General features: G+C 46.4%; 1 protein-coding gene and 1 long non-coding RNA gene across 4 annotated transcripts in view; both read left to right on the top strand.

The window, feature by feature from the left end:
• Window positions 1–12,278, top strand: part of LOC138745665 (annexin A2-like) — a 135,174-nt gene that overhangs the window by 82,811 nt on the left and 40,085 nt on the right. For 2 of the 3 annotated variants that reach the window (XM_069902918.1, XM_069902917.1), the window contains one exon: window positions 8,034–8,124. In XM_069902918.1, coding sequence (XP_069759019.1) covers window positions 8,034–8,124 — 91 coding nt within the window. Of the gene's footprint in view, window positions 1–7; window positions 127–8,033; window positions 8,125–12,278 lie in introns of those variants that run through there. The other variant, XM_069902920.1, reaches the window with a different exon arrangement.
• On the top strand, window positions 8,131–10,565 carry LOC138745666 (uncharacterized). The gene is made up of 2 exons (XR_011346400.1): window positions 8,131–8,311; window positions 9,602–10,565. It is a non-coding gene; the product is annotated as an uncharacterized lncRNA (long non-coding RNA).

Raw genomic sequence — 12,278 nt, 5'->3', positions numbered from 1 at the left:
GTAACCGGACCGGCAGCCCGTGTTCTGGAACACCGTGTGTTTGAATCCAACTGTCGGCAGCTGGGGAGTTTAATTAGATTTGGGAAGTTGAGAAAAGTCTGGCCTCAATCGTCTGCAGTGAACCAGGTAGGTTTTTTGATGTCTTTCAGGTAGTCAATCTCCAGCCTGGCCTGTGGGTGACTACAGATACATCAAACGATATTTAGGAATGGGCAATATGGGGTCCTCAACTCCCTCTGCAAAAGCTCCATAGCATCATGGCCAGATATAAGTTTTGTTACTTTCCTTCGTAGTTGATCTTTCAACCATCCCGTGTCGTAAGAGTGCGAATTATGGTGAAAATATCCCTCCTGGAAATCTTTACATGATATGCAATCGGCTGTCTTTCTTGTTGAATGTTTGGTCATTGTTTGAACCCCGTCCTCACCCCATACTCCCCAAAAAAAGCAACTCCAGCATTTCGAGTGGTTGTTTCCATTGGAAACGGGTGTACCACGATTCCCACTTGTAGCATGCCAGCTCAATACCCAAACTCAACTCGCGTCTTGAGTGGAACCAGCAAGATCTGACTGCCTGGACACTGAGCACATCAAGACGACGACAGACGCCGGGCTTGGTGGGATCAAACTGAACAGGGAGGCCCATTCTAATCTCCAGCCACGATACTCTGGAGGTTTTGCCATCCTCAGCACGATGCTCCGCTGCACAGAGCTGCTTGCATTCCAGTTAAAATGTAATCTCACTGTGTCTGGGGACTTCTGGTACGAACTAATCACAAGACGGCCAATGTGCCTAGAGGTTGTGATATCCAGGAGTGCGTATCGGGGTTCTGCTAAAATGTGCCCTTTGGTGATCAAGCTAAGACCCCTCCTGCAGTTTTAAATTTAAAAGAAAATGAAATAAATTCATCTAACAATTGAAAAAGCCACAGAAGAGCTGCTGAGATGGTTTTTGGCCATGGTATGTAGGAGCTAATGTAAACCGTTGTAATCAATTATGCATGCATTCTTTAGAAAATGGTTAATGTAGACTCGAAGTTGATGAGCTAGAAAAACCTGGAACCATAGAACGCTATAGCACAGAGAGCAAGCCCTTCACTCCTTCTAGTCCCACTAACCCATACTCCTCCCATCTGTGTACCTGTCCAATTTTCTTCTTCATTGTTGAAATCGCCCCTTCAGCCGGCAACTCGTTCCACACTCCCACCACTCTCTGAAGAAATTCCCCCTCACGTTCCCTTAAACTTCTTCCCATTCTCCCTTGACCCATGACCTCCGGTTTGTAACTCAACTAACCTCTTATTTAAAAAAAACCTATGTGGATACACCCAATCTATCACCCTCATAATGTAGTAAACCTCCAGCAAATCTTCCCTCATTCTTCTACACACCAGGGAATAAATCCTAAACCTGTTAAACCTTCCCTGGAACTCAGTTCCTGAAGTCCTGGCAACATCCTAGTAAATCTTCTCTGTGCCCTTTCAGACTTTCTTGTAGTTAGGTGACCAAAACTGCACACAATACAGGTAAACCCCGCTTTATGAATACTGGCTTTACAAAAATTCGCTTATATGAAGAATCCCGTGTTCGCTTTTATACAAAAAAAATTATAATGGGTTTTTGCTTTTACAAAAATGAGCTCCAATAGTAGTCAATGGGTCTTCACTTTATGAATTGTACCTGTACTTCAAATTTGGCCTTACCAATATATAGTGCAACTTTTACCATGATATCCCAACATCTATACTCAAGACTTGATTTCTGAAGGCCAATGTGCCAAATGCTCTCTTTACGACCTTATCCACCCGTGGCGCCACTTTCAGGGAATGATGTATCTGTATTCCCAGATCCCACTGTTCTACCGCGCTGCTCAGGGCTCCACCTGGAGAGTTGAGGATGGAGAGAAATGAGCGTTTCTGGAAGGGAAAAAAAAGGAATCTGTAGCACTAATGGGGCTGAAGGCCCTGAGGTCTGAGGAGATCTGGCCGGCATCCGAGAGTTTTAGAAGAGGTGGTGATTGGCGCCATTTTCCAAAATTCCATAATCCAGCTGATCAGAGGGCAGCAAATATAAGTGAAACATGAAAGTCTGCAGATGCTATGATTGTAGTGAAAGCACATAAATGCTCGAGGATCTCAGCCGGTCTTAGTTTGAGAAATATAACCAATGATATGGTCCTGAGCCCTTATTCAAGATGGTAATAGATATCCTACTATTTAAGTCAAGGGGGGGGGGGGGGGGGGGGGTGGGGTAAAAGGACTGGCAGGGTGATTAGTTTTGCATCAGTGACAGGAAAAATGCCTGGAAGTATTGTTAGGGAAGTGTAAGAGGTCACTTAAAAGAATATGACCAGGATGGCTTTATGGAAGGGAGCTCGTGTTAGACCGATCTGTTGGAATCTTTTTTGAGGATGCATGCAGAAAGGTAGATGAGCAGTTGATGTGCACGTGGACTGTAATAAGATCTTCAGCAAGGTGCCGCACAAGGTGTGGGGCACACGATTAAAGGGTAATGCACTGGCGCAACTGAGGGTAAAACCCTGGCATGATCGGTAAGCCAAGGAGATGGGTAGTTATAATGTTTGTCCTGGTTGGGCTACGTCCAGTGAAATGTGCACAGTCCCATGCAACGGTTCCCATGGTCGCTGCAGTCACTGAGCTTCCGCCCTGCAGTTCAGCAGTACTGAGTTACTGCTTAAAAAAAAATGGGGTGCTGAAATGTGTGCTGTAGAGTGATTACGAGTAGGTCAAGAAGAAGCTTTCATTTAATTTAAAAAAAAATCTAATTTAGACATAGAGCACGGTAACAGGCCCTTTGGGTCCTTGAACCTGCACCACCCAAATGCTCCAATTAACCTACAAACCTGTACGTTTTGAAGGGTGGGAGGAAACCGGACCCCCTGGAGGAAATGGACAAACTCTTGACACTGGGTCGCTGTGACAGCGTTGTGCTAACTGCTGCCCCAATTTGGTATCAGATTCCAGATCATGGTGAACCAATGTAAGCAATTTACTGTTAAAAGACTCTCAATTGTTTATTGTCATGAGTGAAAATCTTAGTTTTTGTGCTGTCCAAGCAAGTCAACCTATTCACAGATCAAAAAGTAGTGTTAAAAAACAAAAATATAGGCAATAATGTTAAAGAGGGAAGTAAAGTGTCAGGCGTCGTCCTTTACTAATGGGGTGACCATTCAGGCGAGCCTGTCCTTGAATCTGGAGGTACATGTTTTCATATTCACACATCTTCTGCTCAGTGGGGCGGGGCGGGTGGGGGTGGAGAAGAGAATGTGGCTGGTGGCATGTTGGCAGTGGAAGGTGAAGATAGTGTTGATTGGAGGGGTGGTTGATTTGTGTGTTGCATTCACAACTCTGCGGCCTCTTGTGGTCTTGAGCAGAGCACCTCCTGTACCAAACTGTGGTGTATCCAGACAGAATATCTCCTACAGTGCATCATTAAAAAAAAACCCGACAAGAAACACTGGTGATTTGCTGAGTTGCTTTCAGCTTCTGGCCCAGTAGAGGCTATGCATATTCGTAGCCTAAGCATCAACGTGGTTCTACTGGCCAATGAAGATCTTGCTTCCCGAACACTGTGGCGTACTTCAGGGATTTTGGGCTGCTGATCACAAAAATCACCTTAACGTTTTCCTATCACGTACCAATGCTTCAAGCGTACAAATGCATGAAGAGCCACGTTGTTGAAAATTCATTTTCTGAGTTCGCGCTTGGACTTCTTCCCCGCTAATCAGTGATGTACCCGGTGTAAAGTTTCACCAGGATGTTGCAACCATGGAAAATCGGCATCAGGGCACCTGGAATCCATCAGTGCCGGACGTCTATTGTTGGACACTGACATGAGAGGCATCAGATGCTGAGTTCAAATCAAAATCAGCGGCAAAACCTATTTAGGTCAATTGAACTGACGCAAGGTGCCAGCGTCATGATGCGATTAAGCAGGCTAAATTCAATGAAAGTTAATCTAATGTTTCTCCAACGTCCTATGTGATGCAGCCAATCTGTAATTATCTGTGTGCTCAGTTTGAAGTTGACTATCATAACCCCCAATTTTTCTTTCAGGAAGCAAACCTTCCGAAAAAAATTTGTTGTCCAGTGTGATTGGTGAAACGTTGAGCCATCCACCATTTTCACCTCAGCACCATTGATCCAAACAGGGGTGTTTGATCCAACCCCCACTTCCTGAAGTTTCGCTTTTGCAAGCAGAGAGGAAACTGTGCGCAATTATGACTCGCCTTGGCTTTGGTGGGATGAGTTAATTCTTTAACGATTCTTTCTTTGGCTTGGCTTCGCGGACGAAGATTTATGGAGGGGGTAAAATGTCCACGTCAACTGGCTGACAAGTCCAATGCGGGACAGGCAGACACGGTTGCAGGGGAAAATTGGTTGGTTGGGGTTGGGTTTTGGGTTTTTCCTCCTTTGCCTTTTGTCAGTGAGGTGGGCTCTGCGGTCTTCTTCAAAGGAGGTTGCTGCCCGCCAAACTGTGAGGCGCCAAGATGCATGGTTTGAGGCGATATCAGCCCACTGGCAGTGGTCAATGTGGCAGGCACCAAGAGATTTCTTTAGGCAGTCCTTGCACCTTTTCTTTGGTGCACCTCTGTCACAGTAGCCAGTGGAGAGCTCGCCATATAACACGATCTTGGGAAGGCGATGGTCCTCCATTCTGGAGACGTGACCCACCCAGCGCAGCTGGATCTTCAGCAGCGTGGACTCGATGCTGTCGACCTCTGCCATCTCGAGTACTTTGACGTTAGGGATGAAAGCGCTCCAATGAATGTTGAGGATGGAGCGGAGACAACGCTGGTGGAAGCGTTCTAGGAGCCGTAGGTGATGCCGGTAGAGGACGCATGATTCGGAGCCGAACAGGAGTGTGGGTATGACAACGGCTCTGTATACGCTTATCTTTGTGAGGTTTTTCAGTTGGTTGTTTTTCCAGACTCTTTTGTGTAGTCTTCCAAAGGCGCTATTTGCCTTGGCGAGTCTGTTGTCTATCTGAGGCGCCTGCAAGCTCACACCAAGACACAAGAGAAACTTGTCCGTGAACTACTCTTTGCAGACGATGCCGCTTTAGTTGCCCATTCAGAGCCAGCTCTTCAGCGCTTGACGTCCTGCTTTGCGGAAACTGCCAAAATGTTTGGCCTGGAAGTCAGCCTGAAGAAAACTGAGGTCCTCCATCAGCCAGCTCCCCACCATGACTACCAGCCCCCCCACATCTCCAAAACGGTCAACCAGTTAACAATTAAGGTTTCTGAAAACGACCTATTCAATCCTTATTGCAATGCAAGTAATCTCCAGAGAGGTGCATCCTCCCTTTCCCCCGACGACTCTTTCAGCGCTGAAGTGGGGTGTTTGTTCCATTCAACCCAGTCCAGGATTGTCCACCTCAGTCAGAATCTTCTCCCTCTCCCGTCCCTGCGCCTGTTGATTAACATTGTTCTGATGACATTAACTGCATTGAGGGGCCGATTTGTTCCAGTGACTCTGATGTTCTAATTATCCACTGTTATTTCACTGCAACTGATCATTAATAATTGGGACAAATGCAGATTGTTGTAATGGGCAAGGTGCGCATTTCCCTTCAGCCTAATTTCAAGTCAAGCTTTAACATTTGCCATGATAAATGTCACCATGCCCTTGAACTGTGTGGCTTTTGATTCCATTTCACCCTTCACTTACTGGGAGTTCTGCATATTGTGTTTGCTTTTAAATGTGATGTGACAGAAAATAACTTTTGAGTAACTCTAAACTGTAATGTTTGGGTAATGGGTAAAAATTATATTCAGAAACTTCTGCACTTTAAAATTCTCATCATTGCTTTCCATAACTCCTTGGATTATCCTTCCCTTAATAACCATATAACCATTTACGGAGTGGAAACAGGCCATGTCGGCCTTTCAAGTCCGCACCGGTTCACTAGAACAACTCCACTAGCTCAAACCTCCCACTCACCTCCACGTGATGTTCAGGTTGAAATTTTTTGATGCATTGATAAACATATCCAGATCTCGGTTTTGCTGTAATAGACAATTGCAAAACTATTCATATTTCTACAGTTGACTATAAAGGCACCCTCCTACCCTCTCCCTCATCCCCCAAACTCCTCCATCATCCCTCGCTCATCCCCAATCCCTCATCTCCCCACCCCTCCCTCATCCCCAAACCCTCATCTCCCCACCCCTCCCTCATCCCCAATCCCTCATCTCCCCACCCCTCCCTCATCCCCAATCCCTCATCTCCCCACCCCTCCCTCATCCCCAATCCCTCATCTCCCCACCCCTCCCTCATCCCCAATCCCTCATCTCCCCACCCCTCCCTCATCCCCAATCCCTCATCTCCCCACCCCTCCCTCATCCCCAATCCCTCATCTCCCCACCCCTCCCTCATCCCTTCAACCCCCCCACCCCTCTCATCCCCAATCCTTCATTCCCCACTCCCCTCCATCATCCCTCCCTCATCCCCACCTCCTCCCTCATCCAGCCACCAGTGCTCTCTGTCGGTTAGCTCGGTGGTTAGTGCCACGCTCTTATGGCATTAGCAACCCAGGTTGGAATCCAGCGCTGTCTGCAAGGAGTTTGTATATTCTCCCCATGCCTTCATGAGTTCCCACCCACTCTTTAAAACATGTGGGGGTTAATTTGGGCAGCATGGTGGAAGGGCCTGTTACTGTGCTGTGTGTCGAAATTTTAAAAAATCAATGCCCTTCAGCAAGACACAACGTACAGGGGTTATTGGTTAATAGTGCATTTGGGGGCTGGTGGGCTGCTCTATGTCTAAATTAAAAACAAATCTAAACAACATTCTTCGATTCTTAAACCAGTTTAAGGCACAAGACCGCAAGGAACTGCAGAGCACAAAAGCCAGCCATAGACTCTATCTGTTTCACCTCTCCCCCCCCGTTAAAGGCCCTGTCCCGCGCTGATCACACTCCCTCGGGCAGCAGACACATGAACTTGACACCTTGAGCCTTGCATCTCTTTACTGCTATTCTCAGTCTCTCAAATGGTCCCCTCATTGGTGAAAAGATGCCCCTGCACTCTCCTTTTCCCAATACTTTACTGCATGGCAGTCTTCAGCTGACTTGACTGGTTAACATGCAAATTAAAGCTTTTCCCTCTATCAGGGAACCCATGTCAATAAACAATTCATTTCAATTCTAAACAAATGGACAAGTTTTTCCAAAAGGTTTGCTTCCTCATAACAAATTGGGGATTATGATAGACGACCTCAAGCTGAGAACAGAGATCATTTCAGATCTGCTGCTTCATGGCGGAAAGGTGGAGAAACTGGAAATTAATGTTTGTTGAATGGGGGGGGGGGCGGGGGGGAAGACCCATAAAGACATCTCCAAAGCTGAAAGTCCTGGACAGAGTATACGTGATGAGGTTGCCTCCCACACTAGGGGGAGTGTCGGACAAGAAGGCACAATTTTAGGATATAAGGGCGTCGATTAAAACAGATGTGGAGAGATTTCTTTGGCCAGAGGGGTGTGAGCTTGTTAGCACAGGCAGCTGTGGAAGCAAGGTCGTTGGGTGTATTTAAGGCAGAGATTGACAGGTATTTTATTAGCCAGGGCATCAAAGGTAATGAGGAGAAGGGCTGACAGAGAGGATGGATTTTAAATTTAGACATGCAGCGCAGTAACAGGCCTTTTCGGTCCACAAACCTGTACTGCTCAATTACACCCAATTGGCCTACAACCCCCATAGATTTTTGAAGGATGGGAGTAAACCCACACAGACACAGAGAGAACGTACAGGCAGTGCTGCATTTGAACCCCAGTCCTATTTGCAGCTAACCACTAGGCTAACTGGGCCACCTTCTATGCTAACCCTGGTGCCCTGATTCATGATAGAAGGGTGGAATAGACTAGAGGGCTGATGAGCCTACTTCTGCTCCTATATCTTGTGTGGGAAATGTTTGAATGACTGAATGGCAGGAGGAGCTATTTCTTAAGTTGTTTCAGACTTGTTTCTGCAAGTACTGTGCACTGGCCTTTGTCAACGTGGTTTTACATTTGCAGGTGGCTGTGGCGAAAGCCAGCAGAGATGTTCTTGCCCAAGGGGAGGCAGTTTCCACGGAAATGAGACGTTGTCCCTCACCTACCCAACAGGGTGAGAAGCGGGAGCTTGGCCCCAAGAGAAAGAGAAACAGAAGGAATGCACGGAATCGAGGGAGGAGACAGAGGCAGAAGTTAAACTCCCAGGGAGCACGAGGCCAGGGGGCCGAGACCGGGCGGGCTAAGCTGTTGACCTCGGCAGGGCCCAGAGCCCGGAGGCGCACAGCAGAAGTCAAGCGGAGGTGAGCCCGCCACTGGATCGAGCGGGATCTAACACACCCATGTCCCACTGTGAATGTCGCACGCATTCCAGCAGCAGATTCTCGGGAACAGGGTTTGCAAGCAGTTGATGCATTGGTGGGGCTTGGATCACAAGCCTGTGGGAGAGAGTGGACCCCCTTTTTTCACACAAAAATAAAGGTTAAAGTACACACTGTCCTCAACATTTGAGTTGCTGAACTTCAGAGGGGCACAATATAAAATTGTTAAAATTATTGCCTCTTGCAAAATACTGTTCACTGAAGTAACAGTCCAAAAATCCGGACTGCTCAGGGATTGGGTCAGTCCGGATTCTCGGGCGATACTTTTAAAATCCATATTTAATGAGGAATAAAGAAGGGATGAACAGGTGAATTTCGATAGTTTATTTACGAAACATTTTTTCATATAAAATGCAAAGTACAAAAAAAAATTTATTAGTTCATTTCTGTGATTTCTGTGCATCTGTTGGCGCAGACGCATGCCCCCACGCGCACAGAAGCATGCCCAACCATGCACACGCAGACTCGCGCCCACCCACAGGCACGCAGATGCCCACCCACCCCCGCACATGCAGATTCACGCCCACCTGAACGCGGAGATGCACACCCACCCACACACCCGCAGATTCACGCAGACGCGCACCCACCCATGCAGACTCACGCCCACCCACACACACGCAGATGCGCACCCACACAATTTCAAAAAGTCCAGATCCTCGGGCGGGTTGGATTTCCGGCATCCAGATTTTATGGGCTTCCTCTGTATTTCTAACTGTGAAGAGGTTCTGAAAGTGATTCATGGTGATCATTCAGGATGCAGCTTCTGATCTCATTGCCCAATCCGATCTGCAGCTGTACCCGTGGTTCCATTGCCAGAGGCCACTCAGCACATTTTTGATCATTCTATACTGTTACTAAAACGCATAACAAAATAGCCAGCTCCTCTGTTCTGTGTGCTTGTTTCTGATTGGAAATGAGGTGCAACATCGATGCCAGACTCAGTAACAAGCACCTCCTCCAATGGCTGGGCTTGAAGCCACATTCCTGATTTTGGTGCGTATTACACGATGTGTGAAGTGAGGACTATGTTTCCACAGGAAAGTGGTGAAAGGGATACATAACAATGTTCTGTTGAAGTGACTTTGAGATTCTGGTGTTTTATTCTCTTCTCTGCTGAACTTCAAACATCCCTCTTGTATCATAACTTTCCCTCTTCCCTCTTCCACCCCCCCAACACCCGCCTCTGATCATGATCCCTCGGCTCCTTGAAAGTATGAGAACTCGAGGGGGAAGCAGAGGACCGGCGCAGGCCACCAGAAAATGGGGAGACCACCCCGCCCCATTTGAGAAGCAGAGGGGACCAACGAGATGGTGACCACTGTGGAGAATGAGCGAGGAGCTAGGCGGCTAAAGAGGACGCAGGCTGCGGGCTGACTCGAGGCGAGGGACCCATGCAGGCTGCGGGCTGATTCGAGGCGAGGGACCCACGCAGGCTGCGGGCTGATTCGAGGCGAGGGACCCACGCAGGCTGCGGGCTGACTCGTGACTGCGGTCGAGGGACTCGCACCGACTGCTGAAGGGGTATCAGAACTGAAGGCTTCCTGATCATGTTGGAGGTTTGGATCGGGTCACTGATGCTTTGGGCTGAAGGCTGTGGGAGCACTGGAGATGAATCCATGGGCATTTAATGATTCAGTGTTGGGGTGGGGGGGGGGGAAGAGACACTCTCTTTTGCTTCCCTTTTTTTAAATTTTTTTTATTTTTCACACTATGAACCATACTGACCAAAATACACACCAACATTTCCCTCTTGAATATACACAGTGTCATTTTCTCCCCTTTTCTCCCCTCCCTCCTCCCCACCCACTCAACGTTCAACCTATATGATACATTAAACCCATTAAACAACGTCATCACACAATGAAAATAAACAAGAAATTTGTGTCATCTACTTTTACACACTGGGTCAGTTCATTTCGTCTTCCTCTCTTTCTGTCGTTTTAGGGGGTGGAGGTCCGCAGTAGGCCCTCTCTGTTGTGTTCCATGTACGGTTCCCAAATTTGTTTGAATACTGTGATGTTATTTCTTAAATTGTGTTATTTTTTCCAGTGGAATACATTTATTAATTTCTATGTACCATTGCTGTATTCTCAGGCTCTCTTCTGATTTCCAGGTTGACATAATACATTTTTTTGCTACAGCTAAGGCTATCGTAATAAATCTTTTTTGTGCTTCATCCAGTTTGAGGCCTAGTTCTTTACTTCTTATATTAGTTAGAAGGAAGATCTCTGGATTTTTTGGTAAGTTGCTTTTTGTGATTTTATTTAATACCTGGTTTAGATCTTCCCAAAACATTTCCACTTTCTCACATGCCCAAATTGCATGTACGTTGTTCCCATTTCCTTCTTACAGTGAAAACATCTGTCTGATAATGTTGGGTCCCATTTATTTAACTTTTGGGGTGTGATGTATAGCCTGTGTAACCAGTTATATTGTATCATGCGTAATCTCGTGTTTATTATATTTCTCATCGTTCTGGAGCATAAGCTTTTCCCATTTTTCATTCTTTATCTTTGTTTAGATCTTGTTCCCATTTTTGTTTGGGTTTACAGCTTGTTTCCTCGTTCTCCTTTTCTTGCAGTTTGATGTACATGTTTGTTATAAATCTTTTAATTATCATTGTGTCTGTAATCACATATTCAAAATTGCTTCCTTCTGGTAACCTCAGCCTGCTTCCCAATTTGTCCTTCAAGTAGGTTTTCAGTTGGTGGTATGCAAACATTGTACCGTGAGTTATACAATATTTGTCCTTCATTTGTTCAAAAGATAATAATTTATTTCCCGAAAAACAATTTCTTTTGCTTCCCTTTGACTGCAAGGAACGCCGGGCGATTTGTCTGCCTTACGGTAGACTAAAGAAAATATTCCACCTCTTTTATTACCCAGCAATATAGGAATCTTGAAAAGCCACTAAATGGGAGGATGGATTGTTGGGAAAAGTTAGTCATGAAAATCATTCATAAGTAATCAGGCAGGAGAGACCCTGTAGAAGTGGTGCATAAGATGGTACCCAATGTTGCTGATCCAGTACATGGAGAGAATTTTTGTGATGGGAGTTTGGATGCTGGGGTCAATTGCAAATGCACAAACCTGCTGGAGAAACTCAGCGAATGCTTTGTTGGCATTCATTTCAAGAGAAATAGTGTACAAGAGTAAAGAGGTGTTGATGAGGCTCTATGGGGCACTGGTGAGACCTCATTTCGAGTACTGGGTGCAGTTTTGGGCCCCCTGTCTTCGAGAGAATGTGATGTTGGAGAGGGTGCAGAGGATTGCCGGAATGTAAGGGCTAACGTACGAGGAGCGTTTGGCAGCTCTTGGGTTGTATTCATTGGAGTTTAGGAGAATGAGAGGAAATCTCATAGAGGCTTTTTGTATTTTGAAAGGTTTAGATAGGGTGGATGTGGATAAGATGTTTCCCTTGGTGGGTGAATCAAGGACAAGGGGCCATAGTTTGAAAATTGGAGGTTATCCATGTAAAACAGAGATTAGCCAGAGGGTTGTGGATCTGTAGAACTCACTGCCGCATACAGCAGTGGAGGCCGGATCTCTGGGAGTATTTAAACAAGAAATAGACAAGTGTCTCATTAGTGAGGGTATCAAGGGATATGGGGAAAAGGCCGGAAATTGGAAATTAGAGTAGCTTAGTGTAGATTTACGGAACAGACTCGATGGGCCTAGTGGCCTGGTTCTGTCCCTTTGTCTTGTGATCTATGGGTGTATTTTATTGGCTGCTGGTAGGAGACGATCACGGCCTTTGGCAAGAGAGAAGACAGATGCTGCCGTTGCTCTCCAGGAGCTTGTGTCCACCTCACTACCCCAGCAAGTTGAACAAGATGTGCACAGTGGGAATCTGGGAACTCTTCCAGAGAATCCCGCAAGCATCCACAGA

This window comes from Narcine bancroftii, chromosome 11 (assembly GCF_036971445.1).
Source record: "Narcine bancroftii isolate sNarBan1 chromosome 11, sNarBan1.hap1, whole genome shotgun sequence".
Taxonomy (NCBI): Eukaryota; Metazoa; Chordata; class Chondrichthyes; order Torpediniformes; family Narcinidae; genus Narcine; species Narcine bancroftii.
This window is presented reverse-complemented; position numbering and strand designations above follow the sequence as displayed.